Source organism: Eumetopias jubatus, unplaced genomic scaffold (assembly GCF_037043125.1).
Source record: "Eumetopias jubatus isolate StellerSeaLion01/CBP00866 unplaced genomic scaffold, mEumJub1_p1.0 scaffold_14, whole genome shotgun sequence".
Classification (NCBI taxonomy): Eukaryota; Metazoa; Chordata; class Mammalia; order Carnivora; family Otariidae; genus Eumetopias; species Eumetopias jubatus.
The window spans coordinates 102,139,952-102,158,602 of NW_028274820.1; the positions used below are offsets into that span (position 1 = coordinate 102,139,952).

General features: G+C 48.8%; 1 protein-coding gene across 6 annotated transcripts; it reads left to right on the forward strand.

Moving 5' to 3' along the window:
• The first annotated feature begins 399 nt into the window (after positions 1–399).
• GIMAP8 (GTPase, IMAP family member 8) lies at positions 400–18,062 on the forward strand. 6 transcript variants are annotated; one of them, XM_088018292.1, is made up of 5 exons: positions 400–575; positions 6,399–7,056; positions 10,466–10,511; positions 13,042–13,668; positions 15,616–18,062. In XM_088018292.1, exons 1-5 carry the CDS (start codon positions 520–522, stop codon positions 16,302–16,304), a joined length of 2,076 nt encoding a protein of 691 aa, XP_087874418.1. In that variant the 5' UTR covers positions 400–519; the 3' UTR covers positions 16,305–18,062. The 6 variants fall into 6 exon arrangements, with proteins under 6 accessions (XP_087874418.1, XP_087874419.1, XP_087874420.1 ...); XM_088018293.1 differs by having other exon boundaries at positions 6,402–7,056; XM_088018294.1 differs by having other exon boundaries at positions 400–554.
• Positions 18,063–18,651: the final 589 nt, after the last annotated feature.

Here is an 18,651-nt window from a genome sequence, read left to right on the forward strand (position 1 = left end):
GGGTGTGAGGAATTGTTGGAGGTGGGGGTGGGAGAAAGAAAACAGCGGCTTCCCGGTTTCCGCAGTCTTGGGAAGGGGTCTCGGAGCCAGGGCGGTGGAGATCACTTGGAGAAGAACCGCCTGCTGGGCGCCGTCCCCGCGCTGGCCTGGCTCAGCTTCTGCAGGCGCCACGACGCCCGTCCCGGGGACGGGGACCCCTGCACAACGATCCTCTCGGCGGACCCTCCCGAAGCTCGGCTTGGGCCCCACCCCGGGCGCCGCAGCCCCAGACCGAGCCTCCGCTCTCCCGTCCCCACTTGCCTGCCCTTGGGTCGGCGGCCGCGCGAACCCGGCACCCGTGCTAACTCCACCCCCCAACCCACCCGACGGCCTGTGTGCGTCCCGTTTGCCCATCAGCCCAGCAACTTCTTCCGGCTCGGAAGTACAGTTTGTCAGAAGGATCCCGCCCCTGCCGCGCCGGGTTCGCCGTTGCTTTCTCTCCACACTGCCCGCGGGGACCTCAGCGACTTCTCCGGAGCCATGGAGCCTGAGACGCCCCCGGGGACGGGATCGAGGTGCGTGCGCGCCGGCGCGAGGTTCGAGGCGGCGGCAGGTGGCGGCCAGGGCGGGCAGGGGGGGTCCCCTGGAGGGCGGGCAGCGGCCTCGGGCTCCTGGGCAGCCAGCCGCTCAAGCCGGGCCTGGGGGGGTGGGGAGTGGGTCTCCGGGGCTGGCGCGCGGGTCGCGGCCTTCCAGGGGGACGGCGTCGTCGCGGGGCGCCCGCAACCCACGTGGGGGCCGATGGCAGGGCCCGATCTGGGCCGGAGGGAGGCCGCGGGAGGCTCTGCGAAGCTGGCAGCTCAGACGCCGGTCTTCCACGTTCACTTTTCTAGTATTTTCCTCCCCGTGCACTGTTGGGTCCCGTTAACTGAGCACTGAAGGTGCCAGTGGTTGCCAAAAACAAGACTCTGAGTTTATCTATATTTAAGCCTCCTAGGCTCTCACCTTTGAACTCTTTCTCCTCCTCCTGATGACTGACTTGCCGGGCTGGGACGGAGTCCTCCCCGGGTTGGGCTCTGGAAGCTTCTCTGGCCGTCTTTTTCTGTGGGTGTGAACTGCCCCTTAATGTGGGACAGATCCCCACACCATTGGGAGTTTGCTTGGATGGCTGAAGCCACGGCCCCCTTGGGCTATATCCTGAGAAGTGCAGGCTGCTGGAGGGTCTCAACTGAAGTTTTGGAGAGAAAGTTGTCTTTTTTCGTCTCCGTTAACTTGCTGGGGTCTCCAGAGCCGTCTGGGAGGTTTTCCGAGGGGCGTGTGGGTAAAGGAGAGAGTGAGGGAGGGGGGTGTTTTGGCTCCTTTTTGTCCTTAAAAGTGTGTGTGTGTGTGTTTTTTTAAAGATTTATTTATTTATTTTGAGAGAGTGAGAATGAGAGAGAGAGTGCATGAGAGCGGGAAGGGTTAGAGGGAGAAGCAGACCCCTCGCCGAGCAGGGAGCCCAATGCAGGACTCGATCCTGGGACTCCAGGATCATGACCTGAGCCAAAGGCAGTTGCTTAACCAACTGAGCCACCCAGGACACCCTCCTTAAAAGTGTTTCTGTATGCTAGGGAGAAAATGCCACAGGTTGGCAACTGTCCACATGGAGGTGGGTGGGTCCTGATGGCCGCCTGGCTGGGAATTTAGCAAAGACTAATTTAGTCACTGTGATGGACAATCATGTAAAACAGTGGAGCTGAGGTGGGAAATAAATTCTTTTCTTCTTCAGACCTGCTGGAGGTGTCTGCTCCTTCAGCTATTTACCCATTAGTGTCTTCTTTTTTTTTAACTTAAAAAAAATTGATGGGCAAAACATACCACTTCACTGGCTTGGGATACAATATAAAGTTTCTTCTCTTTTTTGTTTTTTAAGATTTTATTTATTTGGCAGAGAGAGAGAGAGAGAGAGAGAGAGAGAGAGCACAAGCAAGGGGAGCTGCAGGCAGAGGGAAAGGGAGAAGCAGTCCCCCTGCAAAGCAGGGAGCCTAACTTGGGGCTCCATCCCAGGACCCTGGGATCATGACCTCAGCCAAAGGTAGAGGCATTATTAATGGACTGAGCCACCTTGGCGCCCCCAAGTTACTTCTCTTTTATTATTCAAAGTGACATGACTACATCAAAAACTAATGATGTACTAGATGTTGGCTAATTGAACATAATAATAAAAAATAAAATAAATACCTAATAAAACAGAATGAAAATGAAGAAAAAAGTGACATCACTCCTATCTCCCTCTTCATTTCTAAAAACTGTTTTTCCTCCTTTCGTCACCCCTCTCCCCCATGATCATTCATTTAACACCACTTAGGGAGCATATGCTACCTGCCAGGCACAGTATTAGGACCTCGGGACACAGAACAAGACAGGCGTGGTCTCTGTGCTTATGGAGTTTCATACTAAGAGCGGAAGAGAGAAAAGAGAACATAGAAGCTAGACAGTAAATACTATCAGATAGTAACAGCATCATGAGCAAAACCAAGGAGACTAAGGGGGATGGAGAGTTGGGGAGAGGGTCTCTTCATTCAGGGGTGTGTCGTGGTACAAAGGTACTCTTAGAAGTGTCCCAACAGTGACTGGACCTCATCTACCAAAAAGCCTGTTTCTCCTTGGCATGACAGCTCTGAGGTGTGTGTTCCAGGCGAGGCGGCTTTGCCTCCTGCATCCTGTGGAGATCCAGAGATGCAGATCCAGAGAACAGCCCATCTGTGGCCCGATGAGCTTCTCTGCACCTCACTCAGTCCACTGCATTTGTGTGTGTGGGGGGGGTCCTGGGGGGAGGAGTCTGTGCACTGTCTTCCCTGGCTTCTCCCAGCCGCAGGGCTCTCCTGTCCCACTCTTCGGTTCCTCCAGCGGCTCATCTTTGTTCTTCAAGTCCATAGCCATCCGCTCAGTCACAAGCAGGTACTTAGCAGCGAATGCCTTCTCTCTAAGCTGTAGATGCGGTGGTGGACAAACCAGGGCAAGTCCTCCTTCTCGAGGGACTTACCTTTCAGTGGTGGGGAGACAAAAAAGAAGGCAATAAGCAAGTCAATGCACCGTGTGAAAGGTGGTTGCTGCGGTTGCTGGGGAGAAAAATAGAGCAGGGTGGGAGGGGGCATGGAGTGCTGGTGGGATGCAGCAGGGAGGGTTGCTCTTAATTATAGGTTGACTGCAGAAGGCCTTCTGCACCACAGGGACACTACAGTAAAGACCTAAAAGAAGGGAAGCTGCCGGGCGCCTGGGTGGCTCAGTTGGTTGAGCGACTGCCTTCGGCTCAGGTCATGATCCTGGAGTCCCGGGATCGAGTCCCGTGTCTGGCTCCCTGCTCGGCAGGGAGTCTGCTTCTCCCTCTGACCCTCCTCCCTCTCATGCTCTCTGTCTCTCATTCTCTTTCTCACAAATAAATAAAATCTTAAAAAAAAAAAAGAAGGGAAGCTGCCTTGCACAAGTCTGGGGGAAGAATGTTCTAGCTCAGATGAACAACCGGCACAGAGCCCCAAGGTTGCCTGTTTGGGGAACAGCAGGGAGGCTGATGTGACTAAAGCAGACAAAGCAAGGTGGAGGGGGTTGGGGAATGAGATTGGAGAGGCAGCTAGAGCCCAGATGGGGTAGGGTCTTGTCGACCACTGCAAAGGCTTTGCCTGTTACTTCAAGTCAGTGGGGAGCCATTGGGGGATTTCGGACTGATGAAGGACATTATCTGTCTCTTGTTTTGGTAGGAGCACACTGGCTGTTGATAGGCAGTAGGCTCTAGAAGGGTGGAAGCAGGGGTCCAGTGATGGTGGTTTTGCAGAAGTCCGGAAAAGAACTCATGATCAGTCCAATTTGGAAGAATCACAAAAGGCTTGACATGGAGGGGACACTTCAGCTAAGTGGGAAAGAATGGGGAGGAGTTTTCCAGACAGACAGGAGAGTGGTGCAGAGATGGGCATGTTGGACCTTCTGGATACCTGGAGCCTAGGTGGTAGAATTGAGGTGGGGTCCCTGATTGGGAAAGGCACCCCCAATTGCAGATTATGCATTCTTTTTAAGCCCACATGAAACATTTACAAAAATTTTACTGGGCTAAAAAGTAAATCTCAACCAGTGAGAAATATTTTATACAGATGTTGTTCTCTGACCAGAGAGTAATAATATTAGAAATAAATAAAAAGATAGCAAGTCTCCCAATACATTTTTAAATTTGATAATCTCTTCTCCTAATTTATGGATCAAGAAAAAATAATGGTTGAAATTAGAACATGTTTAAAGCTGACCAACAGAAAGAGTGGGGAGGACCACAATGCTCTGAAAATGTCAGTTCTAAAACTAAGCCACACATTCGATGCAATGGCATTCTAGCTTTCAACAGGGATTTCCTAAAGACAAAGACAACTGATTTTCAAAGTCCTACAGGAGATCAAAAAAACCAAGAAGAGTGTGACAATTTTGAACAATAGCAAGGTCTTGGGACCTACCCGATTGATCATGTAATGAAGACTTAAAGTTATATTTTAAGTAGAATAATATTAAGTCATTTTGGTCTTAGTAAATAAGATTTTCTGGTTCAGGAATAGACTGAGCGAGCATCTAATGGACAGAACAGACAACCTAGGCATAGACTTGAGGAAATTAGGGCCCATGGTATCTGACAGAATCATTTGGAAAAGGATGGACTCTTCAAGAAATGGTGCTGGGAAACTCGGCTCTTCAAGTGGATCCTGATTCAGTTGGGAATGCTGATCTCGGACTAATGGTGGCTTACACCAGTGCTTCTCAAACTTGAGTGTTCGTGAGAAGCACCTGGAACTTGTTCAGTTACAGATTCTGATTCAGGAAGTTTGGGTGGAGACTTGAGATTCTGCATTTCTGACATGGTCTCAATTACTGGCCTGTGAACCACGCTTTGAGTAGCAACAGCTAGATCTTTAGAATACCAGATGTTTATTTAACAAAACGGTGATCTCGGGGCGCCTGGGTGGCTCAGTCGGTTAGGCGTCTGCCTTCGGCTCGGGTCATGATCTCGGAGTCCTGGGATTGAGCCTCACATTGGGCTCCTTGCTTGACAGGGAACTTGCTTCTAACTCTACCTCTACCATTCCCCCCACTTGTGCTCTCTGGCTCTCTCTCTCTCTGTCAAATAAATAAGTAAATCTTAAAAAAAAAAAAAAGGTGATCTCAAGGGTGTTTTGGCAGCTCAGTGATGTCATCAGGGATTCTTTTATCTCTCTGCTCTGCAATCCTTCAGTGTGATGGCACACACTGAGATTCTGTTCTCTTGTTGGTTACCTCATTGCCTTCTGATATCTGCTGTGATTCCAGATATCATATTTATTTTTTTTAAAGATTTTATTTATTTATTTGAGATAGAGAGCGAGAGAGGAAGCACAAGTGGGGGGAGGGGCAGAGGGAGAGGGAGAAGCTGGCTCTCCACTGAGCAGGGAGCCTGAAGTGGGGCTTGATCTCAGGACCCTGGGATTGTGATCTGAGCTGAAGGCAGACACTTAACCGACTGAGCCACCCAGGTGCCCCCAGATATCACATTTAAATTCCAAATAAGAAGAAAGCCCAAGGAAATATTCCCTCAACTGTCATCATGTAGAACTGGGTCACGTGGCCACTCCCAGTTGAAAGGAAGCTGGGAGAAAGAGTGTATTAGTTTCTGTTGCTGCTGTACCAAATTGCCACACAATTAGTTGCTAAAAGCCCACCAAGTTATTATTTTACAGTTCTGGAGGTCAGAAGTCCTAAAATCAAGGTGCTGGGCGGCATCCTTCCGGAGCTTGTGTGGCAGAACCCATTTCCTTGCCTTTTCCAGCTTCTAGAAGCTGCCTGCAGTCCCCTTGACTGGTGGCCCCTTATACCATGTTCAAAGACAACAGTGTAGCACTTTCAAATCTCTCTCACTCTCTGACCTCTGCTACTGTCCTCACATCTCCTTTTTCTTGCTCTGACTTTCCTGCCTTCGTCTTGGCAGGACCTCTTACGGTGCGATTGTATTGGGTCCACCTGAATGAGCGAAGATTATCTCTTCATCTCACCATCCTTAATCACATTGGCAAAGTCCCTTCTCCCACGTAAAATAATGTAGTCACAGATTCCGGGGAGAATCTTGGGGAGGGGCATTATTCTGTCTATGGTAGTGTCTGCATTTCCTCCAGTGTGTATGTGGGGGATGAATATAGACAGAAGGGGGTTGTTGGCTTAGTCAACCAGCAGTGTGTGACATCTCACCAGTACGGATTTATTTCAGAGACAAGAGCACAGAGAGGATCCTGGGAAACAGGATTTCTTATCCTCATCTAGTCTGAGTTGACGTCAGTAGCCCCAATCCTTGGGGAGAAACTAAAAAGAGAATGCATTTTCTTGCTGTTCCTCTATGGACTGTTCATGAGTGGCGCACTAATGAGTTGCTCTTTGTCCAGCAGAACCAACGGGAGCCCATGTCAGCAGAGGGAGCCCGGCTGCCCCATGCAGGAACTGAGACTTCTCCTCTTAGGGAGCAGTGGTGCGGGGAAAAGTGCCACAGGAAACACGATTCTGGGCAAAACCGTGTTTGTGTCCAGCTGTAGTGGCCAGATGGTGACAAAAAGGTGCGAGAGAATGAGCGGGGCCACGGGAGAGCGGAAGGTTGTGGTCATTGACACCCCCGACCTTTTTTCCTCCCTGTCTTGTGCCGAAGACAAGCGACGCAACATCGAACACTGCTTGGAGCTCTCTGCGCCCAGCCTCCACGCCCTGCTGCTGGTCATTCCCATTGGCCATTATAAGGTGGAGGACAAAGAGGCAGTCAGGGGCATCCATGAGTTGTTTGGAGCCGAAGCCAAGAGGTATATCATTATTGTCTTCACTCGGGAGGATGACTTGGAGGATGTCTCTCTGCAAGATTACATCGAAGGGGAGGAGTGCCTCACCGAGCTGGTTGAAAACTATGGAGGCCGATACTGCGCTCTGAACAACAAGGCAAGCGAGGAGGAGCGGGCCCATCAGGTGAAGGGGCTCCTCTGCCAAGTCCAGAATTTGGTGGATGAAAATGGAGGACCATATATTGTGAACTTCAGAAATGAAGGCAGCGGATTCCTGGTAAGACATTCTTAAGTTCTGCAAGGATCTTTCTTGCTAGAGCTCGTGGTGGACGATGGGCACAGATAAGGGAGGTGTGGTGTTGTGTGATGGACCACAGGCTTTGTTTAAGGAGATATTTAACCACGATTTGCAAAGATGAGGCACCACACGGTAGGGTGGTTTGAGTATTAGCCTTTGACCTTTGGACTTTATTACCAAATTAATGGATACGTTTAAGTCCTTACCTGACTATATCCCTCACAGTATTGGACACACAAATGGACCCTCTCTTCCCTTGGCTTCAATACAACTGCACTGTTTTTGTTTTCTTCCTCCTGCCCTTTCTGGCTACTCCAGAGATTCCCGAGCTCTCCTTGCATGGCCTCTGAACACTGGCGTCTTCTAGGCTTTCCTCAACTCTGCCTTCCAGCTTTGAGCTCTGTCGATCGCTAACGGTTTCCAGATTCATTCCTCCAGTCCAGGCCTCTCCTCTGAATCCTATTCCCTTATCTGACTGCTATTTGACATCTGCACTTGGCTCCCGTATAGGATCTCAGACTTCATATGTCAGACTTTTGGTTTTCCCTCTGAAATCTTTAAGACTTCCGTTTTCCTTTCAGCTGGGTACATGGTCGTGCTGCTCACCATGCTCTTCGAAACTAAACCCAGAGTTCAGCTTTTCTGCCACCTACTAGTTGGCAGCTGTTATCTGAGAAGCCATAAAGTCTGGTGTGGTCACGGTGCCTGGAACCCTCCCACTTCTCTCCATCTCTGCTGCCCCCCCCCAATCCGGTCCAAGCCAGCCTCGGTTCTTGCCTGTCCTGTCTTACGAACAACCTTCCCCCCCTGTTCATTCTTGTGCCTTACCCCTCAATCCGTTTCATACACAACAGCCAGAGTGATATTTTATTTAATTTCTAAACCTGAATAGAAAGTGTATTTGTAGCTAAGGAAGATACAAAAATTCAGGCATTTGCCTTTGAGGAGCGTACACTTCGGTTTGAGTGACTCATGCATAAGACACAAACAGTTCCAGATGCAGCGTAAGTAAGTGAATGTTGGAACAGAGGATTCTTAACGCAAGTGCCAGCAGAGGTAAAGCAAGCAAACATCCAGCGTAGGGGGTGGTGTCGGTCGGAGTGAAACTCTGAGAACTGATGAGCATTAAGCCCAAACAGGATGGAAATGAGTACCTACTGAGTCCCAGACACATGAACGGATGAAGTCTTCACAAGCACTCTGTGTACTCATCTTCTACAGGTGAGGACCTTGAGGCGCGAGAGAACTTGTCACTCTCTTATCTCCTAGGTCTGCCCTCCCTCTCTCTCCTTTATAACCAGCTGTCTCTCTCTTGACGGCTGTCTGGAGCAGGGATGTCTGCAGAGAGGATCCGGGCCCAAGATGAGCTCTCTGCAATGTACCCTAAACACGACACCCTCTTGTTTAAAATGCTGCAGTGATTCTCCGCTGATCTTCGGATCAAGTTCAGAATCCCTGATCTGAGCTGGTCCCTCACCCTCTAACTTGCTCTTCATGTGTTGGTCTCACTAGCCTTCCCTGTGGTCCTTGACTTGCTTTCACGTCCACTCTGGAGCTTCCAACCTGTGATTTGGTTCCCCTGGACACTTCCCCTCTCCCATCCGACCCCGTACCATGTCTGCTTTTGTGTATCCATCTGGCTCAGCGTGAGCTCACTTCCTCAGAGGGTCTTCCCCGCCGGCCCCTCCTTCCATTTTGGCGCTCCTCGCGTGGCCACCACGAGTCAAGTGATTGCTGTGAATATACTTGCGGTGGTTGCCTCCCCACAGACTCCCCGAGAGACGGAACTCATATCCATTTCCTTGACCCAGGATCTTATTTTTGTCATCCGTAAAACAGAGATAATAATACGTATCTCAGAGATTTCTGTGAGGAGTCAATGAAATAAATGCTTACAAAGTTATTTGCTAATACTTGAGATGTAAGCATTTGGTGATTATCAGCTGCCGTTAGTATTGTTATTAGTATTGTTATGGATGTGTATAAGGGTCACATAAGTTATGGAGACATTAAGGACTTTAACAACCCAGAGACTGACCCACTTTTAGGGCTATTACCCGGAAATAAAAACATTCACATATATAAAGATGGATGTATAAGGGTATTTATCATGGCATCTTTTGAAATAGTAAAGCCAGAAATAACCTGATAGTCATTACATTAGTACAGGATGTTCCATGTCCATGCTGTGGAGCAAATAGCATCTCCTAAAAAAACGGTATTGATCTACGCACACCGACTTGTACAGCTGTACAGGACATATTATGAAGCAGATTGCAGAACAAGATGCCTAGCAAGTCTCCCTGTGTGTTCGTATATGCTTGAGTGTATGCGTATAAACTTAGAAAAACACAGAAGGATGTATGTTAATTAGCAGCTGCTCCTTTTACAGTGAGTTAGAAATTTTAAAACTATTAATTTTTAGATCGTACACATTTGCATTGTAACAACGCTTGGCATTTAAAACACATGAGAGAATTTGAGTTGTGCCAGGTAAGATGAAAGAAGTCTGATGGTCAGAGCTGCGAGGAGAGGATCCAGGGAGAGGAATCGTGGAAGGGATCCACAGCTTGGGGTACGGCCAGGTAAGAAAGCAGAGGGAAAATTTCCTTGGATGGCATGGTTACAATAAAGTATTGGAAGCTTCTAGGAATAGCAGATTCATCAGCATTGTGTATCGTTTTTACCTCCTCTTTTGATTCCATGACAATTTAAATTTTGGGAGCGAGTCTGCTTTGCCAGGCAGGGGAAAGGAATACCAATTGTGTGTTTGGCTCCACTTGCCCACCTGGATGGGGAAAGTTCCAAATTTCCCTGGTTCTTATGTCAGGAGAGGCTTTATCTCTATCCTGGGGGTGCAGTGTAGGCAGAAGACACCAGAGATGTGTGGGAGCTTCACACCCAATCTCCTCCCTTCCCCCGGTCCCTCAGATGAACATCCAGACATCAGTGGGCTATAGTTTCTTCTTCCAGGAAGTCCAGTAGCTCTTCTTAAGGCTCTGGATTTTCTCCAGGAACAGCAGAAACTCTGGAAGACTTTGAAAGGAATTGCCATTACTACTGGGGACTGGGGAAAAGGAAAGTTGGAGCTTCAGGCTCCATGCCTTGGTTAGATGGCATTTGTGGGGCTCCTCTGAGCAAGAACAAGACCCATCTTCATACTTCTGGGAAGCCTGTTGTGGTGACAGCAGTGGGGTCTCAAGATCTACTGTCATTGTGGATGAGTCTACAGGAGCCAACAAGGAACATGACCACGACCACGGCCTTGATCTGACCACAGCCTCCTCATCAAATTACTCTGAATTATATACTTGTATCTCCATTTCTTTACTTTGCAAAAAGATGAAATATTAGGTCCCTGTGCATCATTTTCACCTTCATTTTCTAGTATTGTGTGAATGAAGCCACGTCTCAGAAGGAGGACAAGCCGCATGGTAAGATGATCCTTAAAAATGCTAGGCTTACATCTGTATCCTTTTGAATGCATCATGCGTCAAAATGAAGTGGAGAAATTAGGTAAGTAGGAACAAAGATGTACTCTGGAGGCCTAGCTCAGGTTGGTGTCCACAGCCTATCCCCCAGGGAACTCCTAACACTTGGGAGTAGGTTCTGGACATGGCGTGGGTGTCCCGGGTCTTCCCTGAAATGTTATGGAGGTGGGCTTGCTCTTTGTGGCTTCTTTCCCGACTCAGCCTTGTCTTTCTGGCCCTGGATCCAGGACTATACAATGTTGACTCCCCCGGGGAAAGCAGTAATCACCTTCATGGATAACACTCATTTGTAGTATTCAGTGGTGGAGGTCAGGATCTGTGTGATGATTGCCATTAATGATACATCCTGCACACTGCACAAGTCCGTTCATATAGATCCACCTCATTCTGTTTGGTAGGTGCAATTTTGTCCACAGTAAGGGCGTACATGACTAATTCAACCATCCCTTTACTGATGGACTTTCAGGTTATTTCTGGACCAGCTCTGTGCAAGAACTGAATATTCAGCAGTGAATAAGATATATGAGTTCTCTGTCCTCATAGAACTCCCCCAAATAATAATGATAATAGTTATTGTTAGTTTAATTTTAGTGATAATAATCACAATTACCATTACGTACTGTAAAAAATATAAATAATTCAATCTTTCCCGCATATAACATAATTCTCATAATAACCATACACATATATTCCTCTTAACAGCCCTATGAAGAGGGTGGTATTATCATTATTCTCATTTACAGATGAATAAACTTAGCCCGAAATATGTGAACCCAGGCAGAAGTAGGGATTTAAAATTCTGTTGATGTCCTTTAGTCAAGACCTCCAGGAACTTTCCTGTTATGTCCCCACATGATCCTCGTGGCCCTGAGGAAATAGCATGCCATGAGGAGCCATGGGGTATCTCAGAATGAGGGCATTGGAAGGGACTTTTGATAGGATGCAGACTTGTATGAGGTGATTTGGGGGAAAGTTGGAGCTATCGAAGACAACATAAGGAGGACACGCCGTCACTGGTGTTTCAGTGGCTTTTTTTTTTTTTTTTAAAGATTTTATTTATTAGAGAGAATGAGAGAGAGAAAGAGAGAGAGCATGAGAGTGGGGTGGGTCAGAGGGAGAAGCAGACTCCCCACGGAGCAGGGAGCCCGATGCGGGACTCGATCCCGGGACTCCAGGACCATGACCTGAGCCGAAGGCAGTCGCTTAACCAACTGAGCCACCCAGGCGCCCCGTTTCAGTGGCTTTCTTTAAAGGATGTTCATTCCATCTCCCAGACCTGCGGCTCAGACACCACCTCCCAGACCTGTGGCTCATAGCGCCCAGGATGCCTCAGACTCTGAATATTCCCTGGAGTGGCTGACTCTGCCATTTGCTCAGCCTGTAGGTCTGGTGCTGACCTCGGATTGAGGAGAAGTGGTGGGGGCAGGGCATGAGGGCAGAGATAGTTTTGTGGCACAGGTTTCTACAGCCATTTATTGCGGTACAATTAACATAGAGTAAAAAGCACAAATCTTAAGTGTATTAGCTCAATGACTTTTTACATATCTGCATATATGTGACCACCATGGAGATAAAGATCTGGAGCATTTCCATCACCTCACAAGTTTCTGCTGGGTCTCCCCAAAGGGAACTGAATCCAGACTTCTGGGAACATAGACTAATTTTGTCTGTTCTTGAACTTCATAGAGCGGGACCCGATAGCGTGTGGTTTTGTGTCTGGCTTCTTTCATTTAGCATGTTTTGAAGATCCCTGCATGTTGCATATCAATAGTTCATTTATCCATTCGTTCTTTTTTTTTTTGATTGCTGAGTAGTATAACATTTTTTTAAAGATTTTATTTATTTATTCATGAGAGACAGAGGAGGACAGAGAGAGAGGGAGAGAGAGAGAGAGAGAGAGAGAGAGAAGCAGAGGGAGAAGCAGGCTCCCAAGGAGCAGAGAGCCCGATGCAGGACTCGATCCCAGGACCCCGGGATCACGACCTGAGCCGAAGGCAGACGCTTAACCATATGAGCCACCCAGGCGCCCAGTATAACATTTTTATAACATTTTATAAATATACTACCAAGGGGCATTTTATTTTATTTTATTCATTTATTTTTTTCGAAGGGGCATTTTAACTGAGATTCTCCCTTGTCCTGCTTTAGCCCATGGACTTCACAGCCCAGGCACTTACCTTTGGTAGCAAAATGAAAGGAACTCTAAGGACCAAGAACACTAAAGGCCCAGTTTAACATTTTCACGCTCCTGGGAAATCTGGAGCGTTTTACATCTCTCTTCACTTATTCATGGCCGCTTTTGTGGCTTTTAGTCGGGGAGGTAGCTTCTGACTGGGTCTGGAGTCCTGCTGCTCAGAACACTAATGGGCATTCTCTGTAAAAACTGACAAGAATGAGAAAGCATAGGACCTGTCCACATCTCTGCATTCAGCTTCCAGAAGAGACTCTGACTCTGCTCTTTTGTGCCCCCCAGGGCAAGAGGAGAAGGCGCTTCAGGCCCCAGGATGCAAGCCGGAACCTGGGCCGTCCAAACTGAAGGTCTTGCTTGTGGGCAAGCGCGGAGCTGGGAAGAGTACAGCCGGGAACCACCTTCTGGGGAAGCGACAGTTTGAGACCAAATTCAGCGAAGAGTCAGTCACCCAGAGGTTTGTGTCTGGAAGCAGAATGTGGAGAGAGAAGAAAGTTGTGATCCTCGATACTCCAGACATCTCGTCTTCAAAGGACATTAGAGCAGAGCTCCAGAGACATTACTTTGGGCGCCCCCACGCCTTCCTGCTGGTGACGCCGCTGGGCTCCTTCGCCGAGAAAGATGAGGCGGTACTGGACACCATCCGGGGCAGTTTTGGAGACAAATTCGTGCAGTACCTGGTCATTCTCCTCACCAGGAAAGAAGACCTAGGGGATCAGGATGTGGAGATGTTCCTGAAAAACAGAAATAAAGCTCTCTACAAGCTCATCAAGGCGTGCAAAGACCGGTTCTGCGTCTTCAACTACCGAGTGACTGGGGAAGAAGAAGAGCATCAGGTGGACAAGCTCCTGGAAACAGTTGAGAGCATGGTGCAGCAGAATGGGGGCAAGCCCTGCAGCTTCAGAGGGGAAGGTACACGGTGTCTAAAAACATTTTCGAGATGCTTTCAGAAGCTAGATATGACAGATACGAGAGGTGGGGAGAGGACATAGAAAGGATGGGTCCAGTCTACTGACTAACTTTGCTCTTTCTCCAAGGTTACTGAAGTTATGTGCCTTTCCATGCACATAGCTGTCTTTAATTCTCTCCTGACCCTTCTCCCTTCTCTCCAACTGGATGGTGAAGGTCTTGAGGGAAGGAAATGAGCTTTTTCCAATCTCTTCTTTTCCCCACTGTGTGTCTGTCGCCCAGGGCTCAAGACTCAGTGCTGGTGATGAGATAGATAGTTCTGGACCGTTGGTTTCATCTCTGTCTCTTTAGCCCGCTCTGACACTCCCTCCCTCTCTCTCCCTCTCTTGACTTCTTGGTTCTTTACGATTCTCTCTTTGGAGAGGGGAGGCCATTTTGAAGAGAGGAGGATGAGGACTGGGAGCCTGAATCCTCACATGGCACTAGATGGGTTTCTTAGCCCAGTCACACTACCCACGGCTTTAGCGGAAGTCCCCATGCCCTCGGGGCTACACGCTCTATTGCCCTGAGCTGAGATTCTTCCAGGGCAGCGTGACTCACCCCTTCGTCTTCACTTCAAATGCCCTCCCTTGAGAAGAACATGGACTCAAAGGAGTGTATCTGTTTACGAGCCCTCTCATTGTCAGCCCAGAGGGCCAGGTGCTGGGGGGGGCCTCCTCAAGAGGTATAGACATGCAGGAAGGTCAGGAGAGGCTGATGTGGGGAAAGCCCAATTTGAAATGGGCTTTGGAGAATGGGCAGGGTTTGGGTGGCCGGCAGAAAGCTGGAAGACGTGGCAGAGAATACTCCAGCAATCGGAAGCAAGGAGGTGGGACTAAGCCTACCGCCAACGGAGTGGCCATGATGGAAATGGAGGGTTCATGCCTCTACTCGATGTGGGATGGGTATTATAGACCAGATCACAGAGGTTCTTGAGAACCACCCCTCTGAGGGTGTGGAAGCAGGGACTGACATCCATGACAAATATGGGACTATTGGAAGATGAATCTTTAAGCATAACCATGAGATTGGGAGTTCAGGATAAGCAATCCAATAATTTCCCCTGGAAGGAAGAGCACAAGGTAGGCTTTCCTCCCTCTCTCTTTTAAGGTGGATATGGGTAACTTGGCAAAGAATGTATAATTGAGAGAATTGTGAAAAGGCCAGCATGGAAGAGAAAGACCACAGTACAAGTGCAGAGTCATAAGGAGCCCCCCCCAACACCCATTGCAAGGTCGCTAGCATCTGTCATTCCATTTTTAGGGACATCTGTTCTCCATCATCACTACAAAAAACAGTGTGAGTGCACATTCATTCTTATAACCACGAGGTGCCTTTTGACTCATCAATGAAAGACACAACTCAGTTTAATGTGGTTTTAATGAGAAATGAATTTTTGGTGATCCAAATGAAGGAACTAGGAATCTGTCAATGATATATGTAGTTGCTTTTTCATGAAAAGTCAATTCTGTGGAATAATTTTTCAAAACCATCAAGGAGATTTTGCTGCAGTTAGCATTAGCTAGCAATAGGAAGACATCGTTGCAGCAGGTACCGAAGACCAAGGGATGAGATGTGGGGGCTGGATGCAGCTGAGCGGGTGATGGGTAATAAAGCCACCAGCACTCACAGGGTGCCAGGGAGTCAGGGAAGTTACTAGAAGGAGGGAGTGAATTCAGAGATAGGAACAGTGCCATGTCATGGATGAGTGCGGGGCAGAGATGGTGGTCCAAGTCATGCTTCTGGTTCTCAGAGCGAGTGCCTGGAACCGTGCTTGGGGATAGAGCTGCCAGGTGAGAGGGTGGCCGGGGTACTCTCTGAGCATCTTCTGCCGTGACATCTGGCCGCACTTTGAAAGCTGCGCCCAGATCAGCCCGTGGCCACCAATCTTTCCTGCTTTCCTTTCGACAGATGCCCTGAGCATTGTCCTGGTGGGGAGCAGCGGCACTGGGAAGAGCGCCACCGGAAACACCATTCTCGGGAACCTCGACTTCTGCTCTCAGTTCCAAGCGCAGCCGGTCACCCAGACGTGCCAGAGCAGCAAGAGGATGTGGGGCAGGCTGCAGGTGGTGGTTGTGGACACGCCCTCGCTCTGCCTGATGACCAGTGCCGAGGGGCGTCAGTTCCCTCTGGAGGAGGAGGTCAGACGCTGTTTGTCCTGCTGTGAGGAAGGGAACAAGGTTCTGGTTCTGGTGTTCCAGCTGGGACGGTTCACTCAGGAGGACAAAAGGGCAGTGAAGGACTTGGAGAGCATCTTCGGAGAGGAAGTTTTGCAGTACACAATCGTGCTATTCACTCGGAAGGAGGACCTCGAGTCAGGGGACCTTAGAGACTATGTCCAGAACACAGATAACAACACTCTTAAGAACATCATTAACAAGTGTGGGGGGCGAGTCTGTGCTTTTAATAACAGAGAAACGGGCCAAGCCAGGGAAAACCAGGCAGTAGAGCTTCTGAAAATGGCTAATGAGCTGATAAAGAGCCACGGAGGGCAGGGATACCCCCACGAATGGGAGAAAGTCAGCAAAATCATTAAAAATGCCCAGGAAAAGTCCAAGCCCAGAAAATTGCTGAGGCATTTAAAAGACACTTTATTATAGGCAGCTGACGTGCCTGGGGATCTCTCTAAGGTAGAGACACCCTCACTTGGGAACGGGGTGTGGTAGGATTTCTGGGATGGGAGGGGGCTCCAGCACGCTGAGGGCTTGGCAGGTGCGTGCAGCTCAGCCTGTGCTGCGGTAGCTTTTTGTGGGTAAATGAATCATCAGGCTGGGGCAGGGGATTGATTCTAAAGGAGAAGGAAGAAATTAGGTGGGGAAATCTGGAAAGAGGCTTCAGAGCTTGGGTGGTTTTGGGGGCCAGAACTAAGTCACATGAATCACCATGCCTGTGTATGTAGAGTGGCATCAGGACAGACACCGCGACCAAGGCCAAGGCCAGCCTGCGGTCAAATACAGAGACCTACCCAAGGATCAGGGGATCCAGATCCATGAGAGCAGAGCAGTGAGCAGTGTCCCGCCAACTCCTGGCATGGCAGAACGGAGAAGCCGGACTCACGTGGGTCGCCACGTGCCCCGGGCTGCTTGCCTGGCCTGCTGCCCGCCCCCCGCTCCCCCCGCCCTCCTCGGGGCTGCCTTGGCACCACTGGGATAGGACTCGGGGCCAGCATGTTCCTTTCCTTACAGGGTGGCTATTCCAAGGCTGAATAGAAAGTGCGACCCAGTCTACTCTTCTTTCTTGTCCCTTAGGAAATGAACATGAGTCTGGGAGGTTTGAAAAGACTTTATTGCTAACCATCGCAGTGAAATAGAGTAGAACAAAAATCAGACACATGGTGAAATTGCCAATTAGCCAATTGGTGCTTACCAATTGGCTAATTGGTGATTAGCCAATTTTGCAAAGTTCCAGAATTCTAAGTAGAAGTCTCGATCACCTCTAGAAAAGTTTATCGAAAACTCCTTTGCACTGGGTAATGGACACTGGGGAGGGTATGTGTTGTACCGAGCACTGGGTCTTATATGAGACTGATGAATCAATGACCTGTACCCCCTGAGACAAATAATACATTAAATGTTAATTAATTGAATTTAAATAAATAGATACACAAAATTTTTAAAAAAGAAAACTGCTTTGCACTTTTCTCTTTTTTTAATCCCTGAGAGTTAGAAATTAGGGTAACGCTCATAGAACTCAAGTAATAATGTCTTGAACACACTAAGAGCTTATTGTGTCTCAAGTCAGGAAGTCCAAGGGGAAGCAGTCCGAGGCTGGTGTGGCCTCCACGCTTATGGTCACTTCTCGGGTCCAGGTGTGGTGGTTTCTGCCAAGGCCGAGCAGATGGTATTGAGGGCTGCCTGGTGTGGGCGATATACGAGGCGAGAATTATGGAGTCTTCTCCCAGGTAGGTGCGGTCAGATGTTATCACTGTTAACCATTTTGTGTATGCTTTGAGGGCAGGATCTATGTCATCTGCTTTTGTCTTTTCAAATTATCCATTGCCGGGGCGCCTGGGTGGCTCAGTTGGTTGAGCGACTGCCTTCGGCTCAGGTCATGATCCTGGAGTCCCGGGATCGAGTCCCGCATCGGGCTCCCTGCTCAGCAGGGAGTCTGCTTCTCCCTCTGACCCTCCCCCCTCTCGTGCTCTCTATCTCTCATTCTCTCTCTCTCAAATAAATAAATACAATCTTAAAAAAAACCAAATTTTCCATTGCCTTCAAGTTTAACCCATTTATCAGAGCATGGACTGTCACCATTAATACTGTTGTACTCTCCATAACCCTAAATATGACAAATTCTGGATAAGGGGTGTATAAATATATTGGGTTGAATGAAGTAATAAAGGTGAATTATTTTATAAACTCAGGTCCTCCTGATTGCTATTTTTCTGACTTGGGGGGAAGAGCCCTCCTCCATGGAGAGGCCATGCAGATGTTTATAGACACGCTGACTCTGGTGAGGTTTTTGGATCTTTGGGGCATGAAGACCTTCAGAGTGGGTGACAGCCACTTCTTTACTGGGCCTCTGCCAGCTCAGGAATCCCCCACTCCGGGCATTTCACTGTGGCAAGGACAAATAAATTAGAACCAGGACCGTGGGAGGAATAAAGTCTAGAAGGCATTTTGTGCCTCTTCCCAGAGCTTCCCTTCTGTTGGAAGGTAGGCACAAAGCCCAGTGTGCTACCCATGGTTGAGCAGGTGGCATTGGGAGCTGCATGAGGTGGGGGATGTGTGGGCTAAGCCATGTGACATTTTCTCCCAGGTAGGACCTAACATCCATCTCCACTTTCCTTTAGGACCATGCTTGAAGGGCAGGACAACACTGCTATGTCAGGTCCCCCAAGGGGCACAGGCTGGGAGCTAGGAGTGCAAGAGGTTTCCCAGGGGCAGGGGGCGAAGTAATGGCTATTTAAGACTAAAGAGGAAGCAGAATCGGGCTGAGAGAGCTTTC